We start from the raw sequence: 14,310 nt of genomic DNA on the forward strand, positions 1-14,310 counted from the left end.
AAGAATAAATAAATATTTTATTTTCACGAAAAATAATCCTTCAACTATCATACTGAACTTACCCAGTCCACAACACGAACTCGACGTTCTCAGAATGTCTCGTGCGCATATACCGCGCAGCTGACTCGATCAGCTCCAGCGAGCTGTCACACGAGTAGTCTCCGAAGCGGCCCAGCGCCCGGTGGTGGCCTGAGCTGCCCCGCTCGTCAGCTCTTCGACAATCTACAGTAAGAAGGTGGTTAGATTTCTATTGAACTTTGTTTGGGAGCTGGGGGATTGTTCGATAAAGGTACCACGGCCCTAATCCAAACAGAGCTCAAAATAAGACAAAAGTGGGTAAGTCAGTAAAGTTTCCGAAGCGTGCTCCGTTCATCAGCTCTTCGACAATGTACAGTCAACTTCAGGTCAGTGGTAACAGTTTTATAGAAAAATCGCTTATTACTATTGTGTTAAGGTGCATGACAGTTACCAGTGATGCGCGGTTACTGTACGGTAGACCACCGTACAGTAAGAAGGTTAGATCTCTTTTGTTGGTTAGATTTTGATTCGGGGCTGTTGGATTGTTCGACAGAGTTACCGCGGCCCTGGTAAGTAAAGGGCTTAAGAAGGGACAAAGATGGGTGTATCAGTAGATAATAATGTCTGAATGCTTCCACTGCGGGTGCAGCGTGAACGAAGAAAGAAGTCACTCTATTAGAAACGAGCACAGTAAATCGTGCCGTCATCCTTTTGCCAGTCTATAAATGACCATGGGACTTTTTATAACAAAAATATAATGGACAGAAAATAATACCTACACACGAAAACTGTATTTCAGCTTTGTATCACCATGTTGGGGCTAACCGACCGTGTGTGAAAAGGTGTCCAGACATTATTTTGTTTTTAGTGTTATTTTTACAAAGTGGCTTTCAAAAATAGTGTCGGTCACAGTCCTAGGTATCTAGTGATAGATTCGAGTGCTATCGACGCGTTAATTAAACCAATGTTTTGCATACAAATTACCGTCACCAAGCTGACACAATCAAACTGGCCTGAATTGAAAATGATGTGGCTAATTGGATACGAATTGCAATCAGCGCTGCTCAAATCTATCGCTAACGATGCTTATGGAGAGAATTCGATACATTCCAGAAGCAGAATTTTAGTAACGTTATGATTATTCGCTACGCTATTGTAATTTTACAAAAGCTTCTCCTATACTCATCCATCCTTCTCTGTTGAAAGAGTGTTGTGACCACTCGGCGAGAAGTGTCTTTACATCTTTAAATCATGACCCACATCTTTTTAACACGCTTATATTAGCTTCAATTGTAACTATGTATGTAAGAAAATCTTGGAATCTTAATTTGGTCAACTTCTTGGTCTTCGATTAGGATCAAATTTTGCACACACTCTGAATTCTGATGACAATAATGACTAGCGTATTTTTTTAGTTTTTAAAACCATACTATTTCTATTCTATTGCTATTTGACACTTAAGTTGAAAATTCCTTCAAAAATCATTACACCTCAGATATCTATTATCGAAGTAACTTCAATAACGTCCAACACGCGTCGGTACAACGTAAGCAACAGATTAGCAAACCTTACCTGTAACTCGTACCGTCGGTAACAAGTAACCTGCAACTTACAAGCAAACTTGTGGTTCAACAGTCTAGTACAAGTTAATCGTTAACCGATGTTAGTACTTTAACTTAGAAATAGTTAACATTTTATACCTACGTCTTCTAGTGTCGCCTTGCGATGTGTAGAGGGGATCATAGTGGAAGTCTGTTATGTGCCAAAAGTATCCTGGAACAAGGAAAAAGATTAGATTAGTGATAGTAAATATTTTCATGCTATGCAGGGTATCAGTCAATGGGTAGACCAAATGGAATATGAGACATAATTGTTTAAAGATGGTAACAATGGTGAGCCGTCAAATTCTATCAAAATAGCTCAAATCTTTATTACAGCCGCAGTGTATTTGTAATTTGTGTATTGCAATATACAAGCTGTTGATTTGCATTCATGCCATATTCAAGGACGTAATTATGCTAATGATTCTCGACCCAAATCAACAAAAATATTGGTACTTTTTTTTTTTTTTTTTTTTTTTCGGAATTCCTTCAATGTCATCTAGCCGTATTTTAAACTTGGCACGTGTGTTACTGGCCTTAAAACCGTGCTGCGCCCTCAAACAAACGCAAACACAAAGCATACGCAACGATCATTCATAATTTTCATTCATAAAATTGGGTTACTTCTGAAATGCTACGACATTAAAATGACAAAAAAAGCAGTGCATATTAGCTAGTTCCCGTCTACTGTAATTCCAATCGATTATTCACGTATTTTATGTCCTCCTCCACGAAGTATGGCACAAATGCAAATCAACACCTTGTATTATATAAAATAAGTACCTTAGCATTCACCAGTTACAGTCATTACCAAATAAGGCAGCCACATAGCTGATTCAAAATTACTTATATTGTAAAGATATTATCTATGTATGTCTTTCAGCAATAATAAGTTTTTGTCCGTATTGACGGCTAGAACTTAAAATCAGCTTCAAACTAAAGTAAATTAATTAATTGTTTATCAGACTGAACTTTGCTGGGATTAACTGGAAGCGGTTTCAGGACTATACAGAACACGTGTTTGTGCTCAAAGATACAATTTCTCAGAATAAGCGCAAACGCCACAAACTTATGCTCGAAGTTGCCTTAAGTAAACCCAATTATGAATTGAATGAGACTGCTTCATGCCTGTTAAGGCCAAAAGGTTAAGGAGTCAAAAACATCTGCCGATACAACCAACTATTTATAAGGAGTTTTTTTATATCGTGCCCAAAACTTGAACAGATCTTCAAAAAAATATGAGAAAAAAAACTGTGCCATTGCATGTTTATTTCGAGAATCTTTCTCGATGTCGGATATTTCTAAAATATCCACAAATTTGCAACCCTTGTGCTCGAAACGAACATAATATGCTAGCGTGGTCTCACAGCGATACGTAGGTACCTACAAAGATCGCCTTCGCGAACAAATGTGTACGAACAATTTAAGGCGGAATCTCACCATTACAAGAAATGGAGAAAACAAATCCATTCCTCGTATTTTCATTCGCCTTGTTTCAACTTCAATTAGACCAAAATATATTTATCCGAAGCAAAGAAAGTACTCAAGTTTTTCCCCGTCTCCGGAGATTACCCAAAAGAAAATCATGCTGTAGTAATTCGTCGGAATTTATCTGTATACCCGCATCGGGTTAGGGGTGCAAAAACAGCTGATTAATGACGCCCCGAGTCAACTGATGAACATGTTCTGTATTCAAACATTGAGTACGGAGTCTGTTGTTCTAGACGCGTTTACATACTATGCAAAAATCGAATAAGTACATAATAATGCCATCATGTTAAAGACATACGGTCAGTTTCTTCATCAAAAGTTAAAGTTAAAGTAATGTCTAAAGTAAAAGTAACGGTCAAATACGTTTTTTCAAGGCTAAAGTGACAGCAAAACTAATAGAAAAATTGAATTTGACCGTTACTTTTACTTTAGACATTACTTTGACTTTTACTTTGGCTTTAACTTTTGATGAAAAAACTGGCTGTTAAAGTTTGATGTACAAAATTAAGCTATAGGTATGTTTCAGAACGACAATCAAACATGCCTTGACATTTCAAGCTCACTGACTGGTTAAACAAAGTATTTTAACTTCTACAAAAGTTTTGTTAAATACAGAAAATATCAAGAAAAGAAATGGGAGACAGTGATGGCTCAAATGTCTGTAATAGATCTACAACTTCTAGCTTACATAAGACAATTTCAAAGCAACAAAGTGTTACTCTAGCAATACATAGCTTGGCAAAGTAACAAAGTTATAAGTGCCAGTCATCGCGGCCAATAGCGGGTACTTCCGAAGTTCATTATAAACTCTTGCTTGGCCAAGTCATGCTGGTACAAGGTGGTATAAACAATAGAGGTTTATTACTAAGGTTTGTCTTCGTTTTGGGAGTAAGAGTAATTTAGTGAACTATGTTGTAGCTCATTTTTGGTTAAGATGGTGTAAGGTGAGTAAAAGTGACTTAGAAGAAAAAGTTAATGATGAATGGTAGGTATGTACAATTTGATCACTAAATGATATCACGGTTGTTTTTCATGAAGAGGTAGGCCTAGAGTTTCCCAAAACATAATATCTTCGATATGTGAAAGGTTGCCTTAAACTGCCAACTGACTTAAAAATCGTAGCAGAAGCAATCCAGTATTCCACACTCATTTGAATGAGCAGACTGAACTTTATGTAAAGCTGAAAAATATTACAAACAATCTTCTCTCGTCATAAAATTAACGTAAATCACTTATAACTAGAAAACCGCTGTCCATTTTAACCGCTCATAAAAAAATAAAAATCTCAAAACTAAACCAATATTTTTAAAGAATAAGTTATCTACCTACAAACTTGGGGCATAGATTAAAATAATCGATGAACAAACTTTGTCAAAGTTTACCTTTGATCGTTTTCAGTGCATCTTGATAAGTAATCGGAGTCAAAGTGGGCGGAACTTGTGTTACAGATAATTTGCCTGATGATAATATAATTTGTTAATCAAAGTGTTCTGATATTTATTGGTTACATTTGTGATTATTAGATATACCTAAATATTTTTTGTTATTTAAAAATCTTTTAGTAAAAGTTAGAATGAAAGGGAGGTAACTTATCTTTGTTGAATGAATTTAATTTTATAGCAAAAAATATAGGCACTTCTTCTTTACACAAGTTACAGGCTAAATCAAGACATTTAGAGACGGATTTTGGTTGTAAAAGGTCTGTATGTCATAACATATTAGTCCAAATAAGTATTTGCGGTGACCGAACACGAAATCAATCTTTTTAAAAAAATATCTAATTAAGTTAACATATTAGCCTGCAACTACAATAATACAAAGCCTACACGACCGGCCAAAAATAACGGCACACACAAAAAACGCAATATTTTTCCCTACATCCACGTGACATCCCACGAGAGACGAGTTGGCAAATCTCGCCGAAACTCGCAAAATAAATTAGACAAGCTATTTGTATATCTAGAGGATAAAATTGTCTTCATTTATTAGCCAGCCCCCGAGGCGGCGGTCGTTAATTTGTTACATTTAATGTATTCCGTTTCAAGTATTCTTTTCGGATTTAATTTTGCAATGTAGTGTAATTTATCATTGGTTTGTAAACAGATGCTTTGGGTGAAAATGAGTTTGTATGTAGCGAGTTTGGGATATTGATGATACGTTGTTTTTTTACTTTATGACGGTTTCAAAGTTATGAATGGTGTTTAAGAGCTTAGGACTAAATGGGACGTAATGATGTGATGGAACTGAATGGGATGTATAGAGTAGAGAAGAATGCCAATTTTCTATTTTAATCATCCTCCGAGCCTTTTTCCCTACCATGTTGGGGTCGGCTTCCAGTCTAACCGGATTCAGCTGAGTATCAGTGCTTTAAGCAAGTGCAAGAAGCGACTGCCTATCTGACCTCCTCAACCCAAATAAAATACACCTGTAATCGAATAGTTTTGCTCCAGTTTTATAAAAAATATCAACATACGAAATATTATCGACACAACACATTTCTAAGAAACGACGAAGCAATGATTTACGCAAAAAAAGTTTATTCAATTATTGCTCCTTATAGCAACTTTTTATTTTTGGTAGACTTTGAGACAAATTATAATTAATTAATTTCATATTATAATCTTTCATACAAAAAGAAAACTCAATTACCTACTGTCTATTACAAACGAAATATCTCTTTTTTCAAATATGCCTACTTGGTCTCCTCAAAATAAAAACATGGTAAGTAGATTTAATTCTTTAAGTAAACGAAAATATATTGACTGTCATAATATTTGTAGTAAAACTATTGTTTATTATTTCATACATATCGTTAATGTTGCTTAGGCACTATTATGACCTTTGAAGCTGACATTTTACAATTCTACGAAGTACCTAATGGGTATAGTTTGACGCTAGTACAACAACACATAAAATATAACTACATGAGACAAAGTATCATGTGGATGCCAAGTGTTTACTACGCAAAGATATTATTTGCATAGAAAAGTAGAGAAAATGGTTTTTGTCACATAGTTGTTATCATATTTATGTGTGGATAAAAATCATTGTATTTTCGACCGCAAAGTGTCAGTGTGATTAACAACTTGCCTTATTATCAGCCTAGATGTGATATCTAAAAGTGTACATATAAAAAAATAGATTATTTACGCTCAAAGTTTCAAACTATGTTTTTTTATGTTGCAACAAGATCGACATTATGCGACATCTATTGACCTAATTTCTTCTCTAATTTAAAACTTCATATTTATTCCATGCTTGTATAATAATATAATTCTAAAAGAGAATAATATGAGACACTAATTGGTTTAATGCGAAGCACATGAGAGGGAACCCTTACGAAATAAGTACGTGACGCGAATCCAGTTTATTTTTGTTGGATTCCACGTTATTATTGTCAGCAATCCACGAGGAACATACAATACTGAATACTGAGTTCGTTTTTGTATATAACTACGCCTTTTAAGCCTTTCTTTGTGTTATTTGGATCTTAAGAGTTCGTTAAAAACCTAGGTGCTCCTCAGCTTCATAAAATGCTACATAAAATCAGTTTAACTAAATAAAGAGTAACTACAGTAGGTATCCGTATTTTGAAAAAGTAGAATAGTAGAATTATACTAGCAGGCGCGATAAATGTAATACACAAACCAATCCAAATAATAGACCGAATCAAAAACCCCAAAAAAACACAGCCATCAAATATTTTCGCCATTACAACCACAAAATAATCACTAAACGAATTTCTTCATCCACAACCGAATCGGGAGAGGAAATAATCAACGAAAAACCCATTCGTCATTGGGAATAAAGATTTAATACAATGCTGGCAGCGTGAGTTGCGTGATCAACGTGTTCCATAGCGGAGCGTCTATGTATACTTACAATATAATAACCCCATTTGATTGATGAATACGAGTGAGCCCGAAGTTTTACGAGTAACGACGAAGCTTAGTACTATTACATGGAGAACAATACTACTAGCGGAGATGTCATGTCGCAAAATTACCTAACATGTAGCGTCAAAATGCATGTGTTTGAGATACGAGGAACGTAACTGTTTCTTCCCTTACATGACATAAAATAAAAACAGTAATCAATCAAGACTAATCTTTGACAGATTGGTTTTGATTTGACAAGTTAGTTCTAGTAACTGGTCATGCCTGCCGTACGTAGCTTCACCTACAAGAAGGCGCTTGACCTACCTTGCTTATGGCATCTCCGTTGTCTTTCCTTGCTCTATGTAATGTTCTGTATTGTATGTGAAAATTATGTGTGGTAGGTTTACGAGTGACTTTGAATTGGTATTATTTATAGTAGGGAGAATGTATTGTGATGTTTGTCATGCGGGTGTTATGATAACTGATGGGACTCGTTGACAGGAATGTATTAAAGTAAGGCCAGTATGAATAGCGTAATAGTTTTTGTTGGGTAAATAAAATGTTGTGTTGATATGCTGTGATTTTATCGTGGAAATGTTTTTATCGCTTTGTTTTTTACCTCTTCAGTATGATATTTTTTTATGAAACTTATTTTCTATTATAACAGTTTTCATATTTTTTCCATAGCAAAAATAAGAGAATTTTTGCCGTAGCTCATGTTTTTATGCACAGCTTCTCAGAGACGTAAGCATAGTTACTAAATAAACATAATATTTTTGTTATTTCATTTCGTGTATCGGATAATTTCAATTTTGTTTTAAAATGAAGTAATATTTTAATAAAACAAAAACACTCACCGCCAAAAATATCGACCCACCATTTTATTTCATTGTAGCTACAAAGATTAGTATTCCACGGCCATCACTCACACGGCTGGCATAAAAAATAGGCGTACCTAATACTTCTCCTTAATACAATGTCAGCTTGTCACTGTTATGAGGGACGGAGACTACGTGATTCTGCTTCGTCTGGTTATTACCTGATAACGACGAACTGTGGGAAATATTTCCAAAAAGCAAACCTCATTTTTTTATTATTTTTGAAATTAATCAATTTTATTGTTAAAGTTTGATTTGTGTTTGATGGGTGCCCATTTTTTTTGTAGTCTAGTGTACATTTCCTTTCGTTTGCTGCCCAATTTTTTGTCAATGAAATCTAATGGTGTTATGCTCATGGGTTAAAAGCTTTTATTAAGTGAACGTAAAAATGCATTTTAAAAAGGGAACAAATATAATGACCACCATAAAATGCTTTGATACCCTTAGTTTTGTAACCAGAAATATCTACTGAACACCAGAAAAATAAAGTCTAAAAATGTAATAGTACCAGCTATTTTAGTCACGACTTCACTTTAAATTGTATTCTACCACCAAATTTAGTAAATGATCACCAACTCTTGACGACCAAATTAATGTATTATTTTTGCCTAAATAAGTCACTGTGATTGCCATAAAATGTAGGCTTATTACCAAATAAAGTATTATGATGCCATATTAAGTTATGTGTCCGGCTTGCAGTGCATGCGTGAGTGTCAGTATGATGAGTGACAGGGGAAAATGGAAGAAAATGACATATTGCGACGACCCCAAGTAAAATTGGGAACAGGGCAGGAGAAAGAAGAAGAAGAATGTGTTTCTCAATACATTCCCTCGAAAACACACTCTTATCGCACTGTTTAGAGGCATGCAATAGACAATTTTCCACCCTAGTGCAGGAAAAGGGTCCCCATAATGTTATTACATTTAGTGTATCAGGCCGAACTTATTTTTTTGGAGTCAGTTTACTTAAACAGGATAGCAAGATGTAAAAACTTTGATTATCATTTTATATTAAAACGCTGGACTAATTTTGATGATCATTTACTACTTATGGGATAACAATGATTTATTTGGATTCATTTTGCTTAAATAGGATAGCAGAATTTAAAAACTTTGGTCATAATCTTACTTTAAAATGGTGGTTTAATTTTGGTGATCATTTACTATTTTTGGCTTACGCATGATTTATTTTGGAGTAATTTCACTTAAATAGGATAGCAAAGTGTTAAAACTTTGGTTATAGTTTTACATTAAAATACGAGTTTCATTTTGGTGATCATTTGCTATTTTTGTCTGCTATTTGTTACTATATATGGTGATCAGTTAAACATAAGCCTTTTAAAAACTGTTCTTACTACGCAAAGTGAACATTTTTTTAAAAATCCAATTTAGTTTGTGCCAAATAATACGAAATTACTGCACAAATGGTACAAAAGTCTTTTCCATTCGGAGTTTTTACCTCCAATTATGTCCCAAATTTCCTGAATAAAAACAGAAAAAAAAGGTAGTATCCGTTTGCTGATTACAAAAATTCAACGAAGGCTCCCGGTATCTCGTTACTCCAATGTATGCTGTACTTAATTAGTCCCGGTCCTTTTAACGGGTAAATGTATATTGACGAAAATTAAAAAAACGGGACTTCTGGAAAAAAATCTCGTTAAAAAGGCAAAGCTATCCTGTTTTTTTTCTCAATTAAATATTTTCTGATGTAGTTTTAAAAATAATAATAGGTAATCGTTTTAAGATATTTAATTATGACAATAATTTTTCTTAAAAGGAAATAGCAACGAATTTTAGTCTCAAAACGGGGTTGGAGAGTCAGATAGACAGTCGTTCCACGTAAAAGACAAGTACCTACACAGTTGTTTACGGACCCCAACATAATTCGTAAAAAACTGGGAAGATGATGATGATGTCAACTGTAGACGGGCACTAAAAACACGGATAACGATTTTTACCTTGATATTTTACATTTTGTTTTTATATAAAAAAAAACATGAAGTAACATGCTATTTGCTGTCCAAGTACTGTAAGTCTTCTAAATACGATTCTCAAAAACAAATCTCTCAATATACCTACACACACCCACCCACACACACCCAATAGTGTGTTGTTTGAAGATTAGCCCGACATCGGCAAAGTTGGATCATCAATCAAGCCTTACCCTCAACAAAGAGAACGGTAGCCCGTGATTAGCACTCCAGCATTATCTACCATCACCGTGTGAGAGAAAATGCTTTCATACTAATTGTACTTAAACATGGCTTTTTTTGGTCCAAATAAACCGGCCAAGTGCGAGTCGGACTCGCGCACCGAGGGTTCCGTACAAATGCTGTATAGATAAAAAGTGAGTTTCGCGCCAACCGTTCAGTTTAGAACAATCATAGTTATGGTAATTTCGTGAGAGTCAAAATAGTTAATATTTTTTATTTTATAATATAACTAAAATAGTAGGCCAGTACCTTGTAAAAGTTATTTTATTGAAGTTATTTATATACAACATTTTATAGTCATCATTCAGAAATCTGATTGAAAATAACTAATTATGTCTTAAAGGTCATGATATCTAACCCGCTTTGTAAAAAGTGGCGGACATGAATCAAAGTAGTTTTAAATCGTGGAGAATGGTATGACGTTTCTTTGAATATAAATATTTTATTAAAATTCTATGGAGACGAATGTCCAGGATCGTTTGAAAAATATAAAAGACAAGCAGTTTCAGAGGATTGTACAGGTTACAATGCTAGTTTTTATTGTTAAAGACATTTCATAAAGAAGGAAGGTGCCAATCCGGATGACCAGGATTTAATGAGGATCTGGAAACCCTGAGAAATCGAGGGCAACTCTTGAATATTGTAGGCACGCATCGAGTCATAACCAGACATGTGAGTGTATTTTTGAGGGTACTGGTAAACAGTGAAGGTTTGGAGCTGATTTGATTATGGAGACTACAGAGAGTCAAGGGAACTCCCGAACGGTATGTTGCAACTACCACGTGTTTGGGCTTATTTTATTCGTATTGGCGAAGACTTTCCACAAAGATAGGTTTGACTGCCATTGTGGGATCGACAGCTAAGATCAGATATAGTTATGGGAACTCCTTTACAATTTATAACGTAACCTTGTGTTGGAGCTTCTTTTATTTTAGGTGATGAGAATTCACTACTAACTTGGGTTAAAGCAGCCATTGCAGGAATGGGATCTTTTATTTTTGAGGGATTAATCACCTAAAGAGCCCCAGTTTCAGGTTTTTTTCGAAACCGCCTGACGACTTGTAGCTGTCGAATTGTAACAACGACTTCTAGAGAGTAGGATTCGGGGCTGCTGGCTTTACGTTTCTAGAGCCTTGACAAAAGTGTAATTCTGTCCCTTTCTTTGTTTTATAAAGTCGGCATTATTTTATTTTGTAGCATTTTGCAAACAAATCCAACTTCAAACATATAAAAAAGCAACAAGAAAACAAAAACAAGAAAGAAATTAAAAAGATGTTAGGTGCATCAGTCTAGAAGTCGGTGTCTAGAGGATGCATCTATATTTATTTAGAAGTTGTTTTTTTTTTTGTAAAAAGTTTTTATTTTTAACTTTTGTGAAAAGTTCTCGTCAATACGAATAATATAAGCCCAAACACGACGTAACTAAAACATACCGAGTTCTCTCGACTTTCTCACGTCTCCATCATCAGATAAGCTCTAAACCTTCACTGTTTGATAGTATCACCAGACATACATCTGAGAATCAAGTTTTAATCCTATGCATGCCTACAATTTCTGATAGTTGCCCTCGATTTCTCAGGATTTCCATCATCAGATCCTGACCTGATGACAATGGAAATAAACGGCGAGTATACTCTTTCACTACAAAGAAATGATTTCTCAAATCCGTCAAACGTGGTCGTTTAAATTCCCCATTGAAATGAGGAAAATATTTGATGTTTACACCTGATTTTCTCTAGATTCCCATGGTTCACATTGATGCGACTAATGCCATAGTAAATCAGAGCCTTTATCATTATACTGTGCTATATTTCGTTCGTATCCGCCGTGGGTATGGTTTTCATACTAAGGTGCCCAATGACCTTTGAATGATTTAAAATTTTTCACAGTTTAGAGGCCATTATATTTAAGAAGTGTTTGATATGAATTTCACTTTTTATTCAAAACTTGAATATCTCTACGCGTTCATGTGAAAAAGGGTAGGTTAGTAAGTTTATAATTATTAAAAAAATATTTTATGTCATGTAAGCAAAAATAATATTTTAATATTTTATGTAACTTCAAATTTATCATTTTCGCAATTTTTCCTTTATCTGTACTATATACGTTGCTTCGTGTCGAATTTTAAGATTCTGAGTTCACGGGAAGTACCTTGTAGGTTTTGATTCCCTAGCGTGTGACGGAAATTCGTCTAAGGTGTCGGTAAAACTGCTGTATCTTTTGATCGCGTTAACTTAGAAGTTTGATTTTTTCATTGCTTAAAGGGACAATAGACCTAGGTATTTGGTATAAATTTCAATTTGGTACCTTTATTCGTTCGTGAGAAATAAGGTAGTAAGTTGCATTTTATTAAAATATTTTTATTATATTATATAACAAAAAAAATGAGATTTTCGCAATTTTTCCTATATTTGCATTATATAACAATGCTTCATGCCAAATTTCAAGATTCTGAGTTTACGGGAAGTACCCTGTAGGTTTTGATTCCTTTGCGAGTGTCGAGAATTTGTTGAAAATATCGATATAATCGGTTGTATCTTTTGATTGGCTTGGCTTAGAAGCTTGATATTTTCACAGCCTAAAGGGGCAATAGACCCGAGTATTTCATGTGAATTTCAGCTTGATACGTCCACGCGTTCTTAAGATAAAGGGTCTTGACAGACAGACAGACAGACAGACAGACGGACAACAAAGTGATCCTATAAGGGTTCCGTTTTTTCCTTTCGAGACCATCACCGTGTGAGAGAAAATGCTTTCATACTAATTGTACTTAAACACGGCTTTTTTTGGTCCAAAAAACAAGCCATCAATTGGAACCGTTTGTTTTGCTGTAGATAACTTAATCCTTTGTGTTTAATGATAAAAACTGTAAGAATAAGTAGGTATTTTTTTAATAATAGGAAAAATATGTGTGGTGGGTTAATTAGGCATTTTATCTTATTCTTTCGCAAAAAAAAAATACAATACGATCATTAAACCACATGGAAATTATATATTTTTATCAGCATTAATTTTGTTTTCTACCCAGTAAAGTTATATCATTCAGCCCAGAAACGGAACTTTCCATGTTCAATAACATCTGAATATGTGTCCGTTTTTACAACAAGCTGCCTAAGTGTAATAAAGATATTATATGGCGATAACTCATCTCTCCATGGGTGGCTTCCCTGGCAATTAAACGTCTTTTTCTTTTCTCTTTGGATTGTATTGATTTACTGTTCACCTTTCAGTTGCATTGTATAATTTTATCAGCTTACTATTGTTATGTAATAGAATGTTTGTGAAAATATTACTTTTTAAAAGAGTGTGTCTATGGAGTTTCTTGCCGGCTCTTCTCCATGAGACCAACTTTTTGGAACCGTGCAACTAATTTGACGTTTCATAAGAGCCTGCAAAGGCCTATTTGAAATAAAAACAATTTGATTTTGATTTTGAATACAATTTATTCACAAAAAGAAACCCTGAAACAGACACCTGTTTAATTCGAAATCTCCCAACAAATACAAGGAAAACTGAAAAGTACTACCGGCAAAATAAATCAGCCTTTCAAGCTCATTTTCCTATTCAATCACTTAATAATAATATACCTTTGTACAACGGACTGGTCTCGATTTTACCCCACTCTACCGCTTGAGCATATTAAATTATATTGTAATGTTGAATTTACAAAAGGGGAATACCTCAGCGGCATTACATGAATTGAACCAACCACAGGCTATATTTTATAACATTATTAAACTGACATTCGTAGATATTATCATTCGGTATGTACGCTGTAAATTATGACCGAAAGAGATATGCAAAAACGGAGTGGAATGGAATGCTAACAAAAGATACTTTGTGGCCGTTTGTTATTTTAGGTTATCCATTCAAGCATGAATTTTGTTAAATGTGGTTACGGCAATTTGATCGCTATGTGGGTTTGCAGTTTTAAGTTCATTTTAAACTCTGAGAGAAAATATTTGAAAAATATTTCTCTCTTAAAAAATAGGTGAAAACTTGTAGCTTGACTATCCCTCAAAAAATACAACACTCAATTTATCATTTCCAGATTACTCATGTACAATCATAGTTCACTAAAGTGTCAAAGATTACCAGCTCACGCACCTGATTTCGTGTTCAAATCAGATTGAACACAAAACCAGTGACGCGTGAAGTTCCACGTTTATTCAGAAACAATCGGGCTGAACATCGGCCAGCCTTTTTACCAGGGCCGGATTAGGCAAGTATG

General features: G+C 34.6%; 1 protein-coding gene across 1 annotated transcript in view; it reads right to left on the bottom strand.

Moving 5' to 3' along the window:
- The window catches only part of LOC124631685 (acid sphingomyelinase-like phosphodiesterase 3a), a 92,025-nt gene that overhangs the window by 19,976 nt on the left and 57,739 nt on the right, over window positions 1-14,310 (bottom strand). Inside the window, exons 3-4 of the mRNA XM_047166223.1 lie at window positions 1,723-1,791; window positions 63-222 (exon numbers count right to left, since the gene is read on the bottom strand). Coding sequence (XP_047022179.1) covers window positions 63-222; window positions 1,723-1,791 — 229 coding nt within the window. The remainder of the gene's footprint in view (window positions 1-62; window positions 223-1,722; window positions 1,792-14,310) is intronic.

Source organism: Helicoverpa zea, chromosome 7 (assembly GCF_022581195.2).
Source record: "Helicoverpa zea isolate HzStark_Cry1AcR chromosome 7, ilHelZeax1.1, whole genome shotgun sequence".
Classification (NCBI taxonomy): Eukaryota; Metazoa; Arthropoda; class Insecta; order Lepidoptera; family Noctuidae; genus Helicoverpa; species Helicoverpa zea.